Here is a 13,360-nt window from a genome sequence, read left to right on the forward strand (position 1 = left end):
ATGGTGAGATGGAAGAGCGAAGCGGGGACGTGTTCTGGATGTTTCACCTCCTCATTCCACTGGCTCTGTGTCATGCTTGTTGCGTGTGTCATGTAAGTAAGATCTCAGAATATTCATGTCATAAAAAAACAGGTTCATGGATAGTACACCCGAGTCCGCGTTGTTCTATGGGTTTATGACATGAAAACAAACAATCACAAAACTAATGGGCAATATTTATTAATTTATCCACCTGTAATATAACAAAGCTATAGCCAAGATGACGCTGAAATATGAAGACAACACATAGATACCATGGGTCATGGGTGTACTGCGTGCTATAGTTATTTTGTATATGGTGGTTTTTATGGTCAGTTACATCGCTTTAGTATCTGCTTTGATTTATGTGAGAAGTCTTCTACTCAGGGGCAACACGTACGTATAGCTTTAATTTCTCAAGTCTAAACACGATATTTGCATTAGAGAACAAAAATTTACTGCTGGATATAGGCTTCATTCCTACAAATAATTTGCTTACCACCATCCTATTTTGTTAGAAATCCAATAAATATTTTCAGAATTCCATTTGAAGAACAATGTCAAGATTAAAGGATAAAAAAGACTGCTAAAATTTCATCATATTTATTGCAAAATTGTAAAGGCACTCATTATGGACGGTACAGTTCATGCTAATTTAGCATAATCATTTATTTTTACAATTACTGCGGAATGTTTGTAAAATCATGATAATAAAATAATATGAATTATATAAAATATTGTGGTCTACTTGTATAAATTGTACATAATTAATGTCACACTTATAATATAACTTAAGTAACTAAATAGATGCAAACTTGAGATTCTTATAATATAACATATTTTCAGTCTATATAAATGGAAAGTAAGTATAAAGAAAATTATAAATGAGAGTAAGTAAATTTAAAAAATAGAATGTAGATTTTAAAGTAAAAATTTAGATTTGTGTAAGTACTACTCGTATGATTAAGTATTTGATTTGGACGGCAGATTTATATAATTCATACGATAAGGCACTTAAAGATAACCACTACACTACAATTCGTTAGAAAAACATATAAAAAATTAAGATTTGAACGAGATACAGCGTAAAATCAGTTTACCCGTAACTTTGGGTATTTTTTTGCGTTTGGCAACACCGGGCCGCCATTTTACCTGAGCTGGTACAATGCAAACAAGATGGCACCGAGCACAGTGAAGCTGCTCTGTATGGCCGCCGCTCCCGCCAGTCGGCACTTGAACATGTCAATTCTGGTTTCTTTGTCGGCGATAATGTTCTGGAACTCCGCTTCGACTATCTGGCCGTCGTAGTAGGTGATGAGGTCTTCGAATGGGTACTCGTAGCCTTGGAGACACTCGCACTTGTAGCCGCCAGCCTCGAATCCACGGCCTTGAATCGGGACGCACTGGAAAAAGAAATGGGGATAAGTCTGCTAGTCATTCTGAAAAACTTTTGTACTACGCGATTGGAAAACACCCTCTTTACGTCTTATCACCAATACCAATTTATATGGAAAAGCGATTTCTTTTGTCTTGTATGGTCCAAATTGTTTTTCAGTATAATGAATAAAATTGCTAAAATTGCTTATAATATCTGGAAATAAATGTTTAATAATAATAATAAAGTAGAGTATACTCACATAAGAGGATTTTCGGTCGCATTTGTCGGTGCCCTTGAACGCGTTTGACACGTAGTACTTGTCCGGACACTGGTTGATGTCCAGAGACATCAGCGACATGGTGACTGCGACAACGCCCCTGAAAACGAAATTAAATGTTAACCCACTTACTTCCACCGACGACCGAATGGCGTAGTGGTTAGTGACCCTGACTACTGAGCCGATGGTCCCGGGTTCGATTCCCGGCTGGGGCAGATATTTGTTTAAACACATATATTTGTTCTCGGGTCTTGGATGTGCCCGTAAAATGGCAATAGGCCCGCCCCCTATTACATTGGGACTAACATACACTCTGGCGAAAAGTGGGTGCAGCAATGCACCTCTGCCTACCCCGCAAGGGAGTACATTAGTACAAGGCGTGAGTGCGTGTTTTTTTTTTTTTTACTTACTTCCACTTAATCTTAATAATATCAGCCAAAGTATGAGGTTGGCAAACCTGTATTATGTGTTCCGTAGCGACATCTGAAATCCATGTTATGAGATAGCATCTCCCTTATCGTTACGCTAACTTGCAGTTTTCAAATTTTCGCGCCTAAATTCCACGCTTCTCATTGGTCAAGCACTCGGGCGGCGTCACTTCTAGCCGTCAAGTTGGTGAATTTTCCGCCATTATTGCGTCCAACTTAAAGTCGTACGCATTGCAGTTTTTTCAAAATCTTGTTTTAACTGAAATATTAGCAAATTTCCAACAAGATTTTGTTCGCGTCTCGCGTGTTGTGTGAAAATACCAAAATTAAGATGGATGCAGTGTCAGATGAGTGCAATTCGAACGCGCAAGTGTTTTCCGCAAGTCAAAATGACGCGTGCCTTTCCGAAGAAAATGAGTGTTTGGTGTACATGCTGCGGTCCCCCGTAGCAGGCGCGCCAGGGGAACACAACACGCAAGTGCAGGAGGCGGGCGGCCCGGCGCCGCGCCCAGCCGGCGCGGCCGCCGCCCCCGCCACGCCCACGCCGCTACTGCCGCCGCCCTCTCGCTCTCGTAAGAGACGTCGAGATACGTCGAGTTCCCGAAGCCATGGTTCTCGGAGTGGCAGCAGCAGGAGCAGGGCCAGCAGCTCATCAGAGTGCGCGCGCCGCAGCCGCAGGGATCGCCGCGGCACGCGCCACGCGTCCCGCCGTCGCGCGCGCTCGCGCTCGCGCCCGCGCCACCGCCGCTGCCGGGGCGCAACCCGCTCCCGTGTTCGCTCATCGAGTTCTTCTGGGCTCGATACAAGGTTTGAAGTTCTGTCGCAGCAGCTGGTAAGTCAATTATCTGACTTAGTGAGTGCAAATAAGGAAAACCAACTAAAGCCACAAGAATTTTTACTTCCACCACAATCAAATGACGAGGTGTGTAATTTATCAATTTCCATAAAAGAACCGTTAGTTCCGGCGGCGCCATCTCATAGAGTGGCTAAGCTTGTGGAACATCAACACTTTAACAAAAGTGACTGGAAGTCTGTGCGATATGCTGACACCCAAAAGAAATATTTAGCGTGTCCCGCGTTCGTAGACTTAAAAGTTAACGAAGAATTGGCTAGCCTGGCCGACGAGTCGAGTTCCTTTATTAACTGGCCTCGTATGGAGCGTAGTATTGCAGCATTATCGAATGCATTTTTAACTCAAAATGAAATAGTTAATTCTTCACTGCAAAATGTTATTGACTGGGCGTCAAAGGTCAATGAACCGATAACAGCTTCTACCTTGTATACGAAAATTAAAGAAATTTTTGATAAGGATTCTAAGTATAAACTAGTGTCTCAGGATATATTACAGATTATTTGCGGAAAGCGGAACGAATGTATTGCGGCACGTAGGGGGGCTCTTTTGAAACATATTGGCGATAAATATATTAGTCAGGGCGTAGACAATATTCCACCGTCATCTGAATATTTATTTAATCCAGTAATGCTGGCAGAGTACATCAATAAAATAGGCGGTATTGACAAGTTAAAGCGTGCTACCGTGAAATATAACACTGAACCACAACCTTCGACTTCAAGGTCAGGGTTATCGGTCTTTACATCGCCGACAAGACAACCTGCACGCAGTGCTAGGCCGTTGCAGTCGGTACATCCCGTGCCCCCGGCACACTCTGCTCATCCGTCTTATAAACCAATGCCCTTTCGTGGTTTTCAAGCAGGAGGGGGAGACAAAAAGTTCGATAACAAAAACAAGTCCCATTACAATAAATTCAAAAAATCTTATAATAAATGACTTATAGCCGTTTGTAGGTGGCTGCCTTCAATACTACCTTCACGTTTGGGAATCACTCATGGCGCCACCTGTAGTACTAAAACTAATAAAATCAGCTCCAATCCCAGTTTTTATGAAACCACCACTGATTATACCGTCAGCAGAAAACATAATAAGTTTCCATACACAGATGTCGCAAAGAATGACTGCTCAGATAAACCAAATGGTTGCAACAATCACCAATTGGATAGCGGAAACCCTCAGGACTCGAGGATTTCACATAATTGTGTATCTCGCCGATTAATGCCTTGTCAGTCAGTGCAAAGAGAGAGATCCTCTTAGAACACACAAGAGCAACCATAGATCTTCTACAAAGCTTAGGATGGATCATCAACTTTCAAAAGTCCATAATGTCTCCATCAAAAAGCCTGGATTTCTTGCGTGTGGGTTGGGACATACACGCAAACTGCAAGTCCCTCCCACCGTCAAAGACAGACAGTATTCGACAGTCAATTACTCGTCTGTTGGCATGTGGCAGTTGGATCCTAAAGCAGGCACAACACCCTCTTAGGGATACTCAACTTTGCAGCCTTCATCACCCACCGGGGAAGGCTGCATTGCCGTTTTATGCAAAGACACTGTCAAAAAACTCAAACTATGCCCCCAGACAGAGTTATTGATTCCAGAAGAGGTTTCAACAGAACTAAAGTGGTGGCTACAGAATCTGCACATCCTGTCCTTGATCCACGAACCACATCAAGTGATATATTACCTGGCCACAGATGCCTCAGACCAGGCACAGGGAACCCAAATAAACGATTCCAAAGTCATCGGCCAGTTGGAGAGTTTTCAGATGTCATGGCATTGCAATTGAAAGGAAATGTTCGCTGTTATAGGTGCCATAAGAATGAAATACAAAACACTCAGACATACAACAGTATTACTGCAGACTAGAGCGACACCTGGACAGTTATGGCCTACATCAAGAAAGAAGGAGGGACCAGGTCGTTGACCCTACATTGTCTAACCAAGACACTACTGGACCTCATTGACGAGCTGATACCACAGTACCTTCCAGGCCGTTACAACGCAAACTGCTTGTCACGTGGTCGACCAACTCCAGAGTGGCATTTACTCAGCCCAGCAGTAGAAAGGATCTTCAGCCTTTGGGGCATACCTCAAATCGGTTCTTGTTCATAAATCTGTAATTTCTAGTATGTGTGAATTCAGTTCTCAGGAAAAAACACCATAGAATCCGGTGTAAAAAACACGATTTAAAAGCACCCATCTGGGATGCACGGGTGCTCATAGAATATCTACAACATTCTTCTCCACCGGTAGATAACTGGTTTGAAGTAACTAAGAGAACAGCTGTTTTACTCCTATTATACTCGAGGCGCAGGGTACATGATTTAACTTTGCTGCGTTGTGACAATGAACATTTAATTGACAATGGTAATAGTATAGTCCTAATTCCTATATTTGGTTCAAAAACAGATACCAACTCATTTCAACAGTCAGGTTGGAAGCTGTTATCGGGGGCAGATCATAATATTGATGTAATTTTCTGGTTAAGATGTTCATTAGAATTGTCTAGTATTAAGAGAGAGGGGAAACAGCTCACTGAATTGTTTTTAACATGTAGAGGAGAAGTTAATCCAGCTTCGGCTACTATTATTGGTGGATGGATTAGACGTTGCCTTAAGGATTCCGGTATAAGTGCTTCACCAGGAAGTACACGGTCAGCTGTTTCTTCCTTAAACTGGATAGAACAATATAATGTAAATGACATTATTTCTAGAGCCAATTGGCAAGCTGTGATAACTTTTCGTAAGTTTTATCAAAGTTTTATCAAAGCTACCAGTTGTTAAACCTAATGAGGGCAAACGTTCCTTGTCATTATATTTTGAATCTGTGTAATACTCTATTGTTAGTATTCTATTCTTGTTCTTGTTACATTGTGATTGAGATAAGAATATTTTGTGTGATAATAATTATATTTTTAGAAAATTGATTTCTGTTAACAGAATTATTATGTGATATTACATGCCTAAATAGGTACATAATTATTCTAAGTTTGTTGTGATTAGGTCCTATAGGTTCATGGCCAATTTATTTCCAATAAATTAGTATTATTATATAATATGGTTTCCTCTATTTCATTGGTATTTCCATAGTTAGTACCTAGATTCTCATCACAGCTTTATATCTGATGATGATCAAAGTACCTACCTACTTCACATTATTGCGTCATCTCTAGCCGCCAGGTGATAACAGACATTTCTCATAACATGGATTTCAGATGTCGCTACGGAACACATAATATTGGAGTTTTACCTACCATTAAAACTCTTATTATGTTTCCAGCGACATCTGAAATCCAGCAAGCGCTACCTGGCGCTGCATTATTATTATTATTCGGTAATATAATGGCGGAAAATTCACCAACTTGACGGCTAGAAGTGACGCCGCCCGAGTGCTTGACCAATGAGAAGCGTGGAATTTAGGCGCGAAAATTTGAAAACTGCAAGTTAGCGTAACGATAAGGGAGATGCTATCTCATAACATGGATTTCAGATGTCGCTGGAAACATAATAAGAGTTTTAATGGTAGGTAAAACTCCAATATTATCTGTATTGTATAAGGACGAAATATTGTGAGTAGAACAGATTTTGATAAAACTTTACAGTTCTACAGCTTATATTATACACATTGTTATAATAGGAAAACAGCGATGTTTTGTAATGTTAAACTACTAGTGGAACCAGACTTTCCCTAAGATATGTTCAGTTAGACCAGTATATCAGGGGTGTCATTTTCAGCATCATTCTAAAACCCAAAACAATACTCACTTAAACTCGAGTTTCACTTTAACGCTGTCCCACCCAAAGAAAGGTGCGGCATACGTGATCACCCATTGTTTCAAATGGCCATGACAGTCGTAGTAAGGCCGCGTCCAATGGCCGTGTTCTATATTAGCTGCTCTGTAAAACGTCGGATATCTTTCGTATCTCTTCAGGTACTTTCCTAGTTCGTCGTCACGAATCTTCATCTTGAGGTAGAATTTCTCGAGGCTGTCGAATGTGGTAGACCAGCGTTGTTTTAGAGTTTGGAACCAGTCTTTGTTGGTGTATACTTCCTCTGTAAACAAATAGTTTGTGATAAGGTTTAGTGCGCTAAGATAGATAGATAGATAGTCATTATTTATACACAAAAAACTAACTTATTAACATATAGGTACAAAAGGTGGATTCCACTGGAATGTAGTAAGATTTACACAACGATGCTTTAATACGAACTAGACTAGATGGAGTGTCGGTGCAAAAGAAAGTGTCGACAAATTACACCCAACTTCTGAACTCTTATTTTGAAGATTTGCGACTTCATTAGAAGCGTATAATATCCAACTGTGGGTTACGAAGATCATAAAAAGCCTCACCAGTAGTGTTCAGTCGTGCCAGATCCTCCAGTTTGAACTTCCTCGTGTTGAGCTCCGTCTTGTACGCGAAGGGAGCGAAGTATGTGCGGTTTGTGAACTTGTTGCGGTCCCAGTACGTGCCTGGAAACAGATGGAAATTGATGAAGGGTAGGGATAAGGTGATTTTTTTTTTGTAGATAGTGACGAAGTTGAGAAGGTAGATGTTTTTACAGCTCTACAGGACCATATCGACCTCTCTAAGCGTTTATATAAACTCTCTAGCGCTTTATATAAAAAGGGTCTTGACAGACTGAGAATGTAAATAAAATGGGTTCCGCTCATCTCGCATAATCTTTATTGACCAATACTCATTTCGCATAACTCGTATGGTCTAATTTTTTTTGGCCGAACCATCACTTTCTCAAGACTTATGTGGCATAAGGCTCGTTTCGTCTAAAACTCTTTAGGCACAATCTTTAAACACCTAAGTTTCGTTTGCTCAAATGTATGTTCGCCTATACCTATGTATAATCTTGTTGCTCTCCTAATGTTATCTTAATAAATAATATATTATGTATGTAGTAAATGTACAAATGGTGGTATTTTTCTCCTATATCCCGAAATTTACAATATTGTATGATCAAAAAATCGATAGCTATCGACCAATATAATTATTACAAACCCCATGAGATCGAAACCTAAAGATAGGTGCGACGACGAGCAAAGCGAGGAGGAGCGTGTTAGGTGCACATGTTCATCAAAACCAAAGCGGAGCGCAGTGAATCGGAGCGGAGCGTTTTCCAAACAGCGGAAACAATACAAGGCATTAGTTTGCGCTATGTAGGGAGACGCTCCGTCAAAGTTAAAGCCAAACGAATATTATTACTTTGTATAAACCTATGCCATAGCATTGTTAGGCTATTCAAGATTTGGCCATACCATTATTAGGCTAAACAAGATAATGCGAAATAACTTTTTACTAATCGAGATTTATGCCATACGATTTTCGGCGAAACGAGACTTTGACCAAACGTAACTGTGCAATACGAGATTAGGCTAATAAATCTTAGGCCTAAAAAGGTAGAACCAAATAAAATACCCTACTTAGATTTCGTTTTAACTTTTGAGGTACGGACGGACCCTTAAAAAACTATGTTTCTGAGCGCTGATGGGCTAATCATGACCTCTTTCGTTAAAAAAATACCGATAGCATGATAAAAGAGAGCTCATTTGAAAAGCTTCAGTAACCTAAACGTTATGGCCAGGGTGGACAAACTATAATACATATAAGTTAGTCTGGTAAATAAATATAAAGTGCACCAACCAGCGGACCAAATCTTGCTGTCTCCCAGCACGAGTGCGAGCGTCTCCCCGATCATCTGGTCCTCGGTGAGCGGGCGGTCCGCCACGCGCGTGCCGCTGAACACTTCTGATGGGTCTGACACCTGCAGAGGGGATGGGTTATACAGAATGGTGGTAAATGAGAGATTGAAAAAAAACAACTTTATACCCCAGGTCTGACTCCTGGGTTAGAGAGGGTGTAGGAAAATGTAGAGTAGTGATTGGAAAAAAAATAACTTGGTACTGGCGCTAAAACAAATCAACGCACTCAGACATTGAGTATGAATATTCACACGAGTCCGCGTTGTTCTATGCCTGCAGATACAAAAGCAATATGAAAATAGCTTATAAAATTCATGCTTCCCTTTTACTAACTATATTAATTTTTAAGTGGTTACTTATGTATCTCAAAGCAGCTATTTTCACATTGAGTCTACGCGATGTGAGTGAGCGTGATGAAAAACTTTTGTCAATCTTAATTGCGCCCGTCCTTCAGAAGGTAACAAACAGTACCTGCAAGAATGCGCTGATGAAGTTGGCGAGGCGCACCGCCATCTTGGCCTGGTTCTGGAACTGCTCCTCGTTGCCGTACGCCACGTCGCCGTTCAGGAACAGGTCTGATGGGTTGTATCTGGAATGCACATTTAGGGTGGAGATTTATGAGTGAACTTGACTTAACTGAGGCAGAAAGAAATAGCAGTACCGTGTACAGTACACATTGTGAAATTTTAGTACCGACTTTCTCGAGCTCAGCAATATGTAATTTTTTAAAAGTTACAGCTTTGGAATAACAAGCTTCTGCTAAACTTCTGACTGAAACAACCTAATCTAATGGAAAATACGAGTTTACCGACAAGTAGTCGAAAGTTTTAATATTTTTGCAAGTGTTAATCTAATCGTATTTGTCGCCCGGAAGTAGGTAAATTGTAAGAAAAAAAAATATTCTAAATAAAATTCGGTCTTATTCATAAAAAGTTACGGGAGACCTATAGGCCTGCTATAAGCAAATGTCAAAAAAACTTTATTACGATCAATAGCGCTAAAGAACTCTCCAACTGATTCGTAAAACCTTGATATGCTAAAGTTGGCTGGACCCTACTATACACCTTCCGTAAACCTCCTATTGTACAAAAACATGGCGGCTGGTCAACAGCTGTTCTGCTTTATTGACGATTTGACATTTGTTGTGAGTTAATATTTGCTGAAAATAAGTTGCCATGGTAACGTAAAAATTAATATTTTTTTTTGTGGGTTTTGGCTTGGCCACTGCGCCTTTAAGCCAACGTAAACTTTTTTAAGTGTCGCGCCGTGGCTAACATAGATAATAGAGATTGATAAATGAATGAAAGTTTTCGCTATTTTTGTTTATGGTTTCGTCAGACCGGCAACTTAATAGGGTAAATGTCAAAATGTTTGGTCTGTGAAATCTATTAGCATCACTATAGTTATTGAAGGTTTACGGAACGATTATGAATAGAGATTTTTATGAAACCTCAAATAGGCTTAAAGTGTTCCGTAGCTATTGAGCTCAGTAAACCTACTTTAAGGTTTTTTTATAAATAAGACCGTAATCTATATCTATAATTTCCTACGACAATCCTCAAACACTACAAACCCCACTCACTTGGAACAGTTATTCGGCTGCACTCCTCTAATAAAGTTCAGCACCTCATACACATTGACTCGCTCCGTGTGCAGCGCGGCGGGCCCACTCGTCGCGTTCACATACTCGTAGTACTGGTCCCGGTACAACGCGCGAATGAACGGGTGCGCCTTCTCCCATTGCACTGGCATTCTCTGCACCCCTGGTACAAATGTTGTTTGGTTAGGTAGTGGTATTGTAAGAAAGGTTGCCGTATTATTGGTGCAATGATTGTGCGATTAGATACTGGTATTCTTTGGACTCCTGGTACAGATAGTATGGTTGGATTGTAGGAATATAGAAATGAATAGATTTGTTTTAGTTAGTTAGTGCCTTTGTATGACTGTGTTCAATGATTTTCAAAGTTCTCATTCAGTCTGACATGTATTATTCACATTGGGAGTCACTGAAGGTGTGTTGTTTTTGTGTATGACGAAAACAAGCAAGTCCTCAAGAGATAAGTAGGTTTGCCTTTGCTTATATTCTGAGAAGTGCTTGATGTTTATCTTGTGTGTTTATGTTTATATGTAAAAAAATAAAGGTCAATTTGATTACAGTTCGAAGAAAAGAAGCCACGTGTTTAAATTTAATAGCTACATAAATAAATCATCATCGGCCTGTCCTCCTCCAAACTAGGCATAACATTTTCTATTTGGCTTTATATTAATTACTACTGGCTATCTCTGTAAGATCGTCAGCAGGTCCACCCTGCTTGGGCGTACCACTGTTGCTCATTATTATTAAAAGTAACTGGGTACTAAGGGACCAAAGAATAACCTCCGAAATTATTCCCCTAGTCAATAGGTACTCCCTCCATTTACGAAAAATACTCACATCCAATAGGCATACAGTCATAGTTGTTGTAGTACTGGTCGGAGGTGGCTCGCTCCAGGATCTCCCCGAGGTAGGGGCGGCGGACCAGGTTGGGCAGGCGGAACCCGGGCCGGCAGCGGCACTGGTAGCCGCCGCGGCGGAACCCCCAGCCGTGGATTGGGTCACACTAGAAGAAAAAATAGATTGTTTATTTAATATTTTATTGCACAAATATAACATATAAGTGTACAAAAGGTAGCAGTAATGCTAATCTATTTCCACCAGCAAACCTACAATTTAGAATTAATATGTAGCGATGAAACTACTACTTTTATAATTTTTAAAGTATCTGACTATGTATTGAAGGGATAGACTAAAAAAACCCATATTCTGTTTTAAGGATTAAGGAATTTTCTACTGCTACACAGATGATGCAGCTTTAAATATTTCATACATTTATCAGTATTCAAGCCTTCGGAAGACCTATCAAATGATGCATTGATGTGATGGTTGCCCAGCTTTTGCAATCATGGTAATTTGTGAAATTATCCACAACAATTTAGAACTGTAATTTTTGTATAAAATAATAGAAAAAAAGGCAAAGAACAAGTACTTTTCCTAACCTCTGTGGTCTCTTCTTTACATCGTGCTGTAGAGGCAAATCTATTCGGCCCATCATTCCCTTGACTCGGTGGACATTGATTTATATCTATTCGATCATAATCCAGTTCCATTACCACTGCAGCTGTGTACCTGTTCAGAACAATCAATAGGATAATAAGATTTCTTTTTACACACATTTTGAGTCATAACTGTTGTTTTGTTATTTAATAACTAACATACTCAGCAAATCATAATAATATAAAAATCAAAGTTTTAGTAGTTTTAGTTAGACAAAAGTGAACTTACGTTGGGTATTCAATGTGTCTGAACTGTGTGTGACGAGGGTAGATGTCCGCTACCGGTGAGACAGCTCCCACCAGCCATTTGTTCAGTCTTCCGCAGTCAAAATATGGCCGCGTCCAGTTTACTGGACCTGGGGTCTGAGGGTTAAGAGAAGATTTAATTTATTGTTTTTAATAATCACCAAATTATTTAGTACAGGCACAATTTTTATCAGCTTATAAGCAGATTGTGGGATAATATTGGCATTTTTTATGATAACTACACATTTTCGGGGTGATTCCTATAAGATTTTAATTTAGGATTGGTAATACCTTCATTTATAAATATTGAACAACTGAAATATGAACTTACCTCATCATTACCAGGAGGTCCGTGGAATGTAAATGTCTCATTAGTGTTATTAGAGTATCTGATCTCTACTTGATAGGTAGTCTTTGTGTCATGTCTCTTATCAACTTTGTCAGGCAGCCACAGGTGGTACCACTCATTTGTGCGGTAGAAATCACTGGTGTAATCCTTAGACAAGCTGTCTTTCTCAAAAGCCCCCAAATCTTCAACATGGAATGTGTTCATAGTGGAGATTTTCTGTAGATGCACAGGATCATTGAAGTCATCAGCTCTGTAAGCTCGGGGGGCGAATCTCGGCATGGTCTTGTTGAAGAAGCCTCGGTACGAAGACGTGTACGACATATTAGGGGAGAAGTAAATGGAAGAGGCGTTGATGTAGGGGTTGGCGGAGACATCAGCTACAGAAGACAGGAAGTAGTACATCATACCGGGGTCGTAGGTGTCGTTGATGGCGGGCCGGATGAACCGCGACTGCAGGATGTAGCTCCAGAAGAAGGCCCGGTTCATCGCCATGTTGTGGAGATGCAACAGAGCGGTTCGATTCGGAAACACAGGGTTTATGTTTATCTCCTTCACGTCCGGGTGATGCGATACCGAGTCCTCGGGCAGGTACAGATCGTCCAAATGTGAAATATAACAGTTGTCCGGCGAGATTTTATCCATTTTACCACGAATTTCGTCGAAGGAGTCGCGTATTTGCCATTCGTATTGGCCGGCCACACCCCAATACAAAACACATAGCGAAATCGCTAAGAGAGTGCAATTAACTTTCTCCATAGTGGAAACACTTGTGATTAAAGAATCTCAACTTAATAACTAGTAAAGAAATACATTTTCAGTGATAAAATAAAATATTTGGGCGTAAAACACACCCAAACAACCGCACCAGCCAAAACGAACTTTTTGTTTGACAGTTTTCGTTTTAAAAACGACCACTTCCTGAATCACAGACAAAAAATGGTTATGGACCTTCAAGACTAGTCCTACCTTTTATATACCAATGTTTATGTCGCATGTCTACGG

At 40.3% G+C, this 13,360-nt stretch overlaps 1 protein-coding gene and 1 long non-coding RNA gene across 2 annotated transcripts; one reads left to right on the plus strand and one right to left on the minus strand.

The window, feature by feature from the left end:
• The first annotated feature begins 175 nt into the window (after nt 1–175).
• On the plus strand, nt 176–753 carry LOC119694164. Its single transcript, XR_005254786.2, has 2 exons — nt 176–414; nt 558–753. It is a non-coding gene; the product is annotated as an uncharacterized LOC119694164 (long non-coding RNA).
• LOC105383792 lies at nt 609–13,254 on the minus strand. Its single transcript, XM_038119969.2, has 11 exons — nt 12,341–13,254; nt 11,993–12,126; nt 11,707–11,836; nt 11,105–11,270; nt 10,253–10,433; nt 9,142–9,259; nt 8,612–8,732; nt 7,309–7,428; nt 6,722–7,010; nt 1,656–1,773; nt 609–1,421 (listed from the first exon to the last, which is right to left on the minus strand). Exons 1-11 carry the CDS (start codon nt 13,112–13,114, stop codon nt 1,167–1,169), a joined length of 2,406 nt encoding a protein of 801 aa, XP_037975897.2. The 5' UTR covers nt 13,115–13,254; the 3' UTR covers nt 609–1,166.
• Nucleotides 13,255–13,360: the final 106 nt, after the last annotated feature.

The sequence above is a fragment of the Plutella xylostella genome, chromosome 6 (assembly GCF_932276165.1).
Source record: "Plutella xylostella chromosome 6, ilPluXylo3.1, whole genome shotgun sequence".
Taxonomy (NCBI): Eukaryota; Metazoa; Arthropoda; class Insecta; order Lepidoptera; family Plutellidae; genus Plutella; species Plutella xylostella.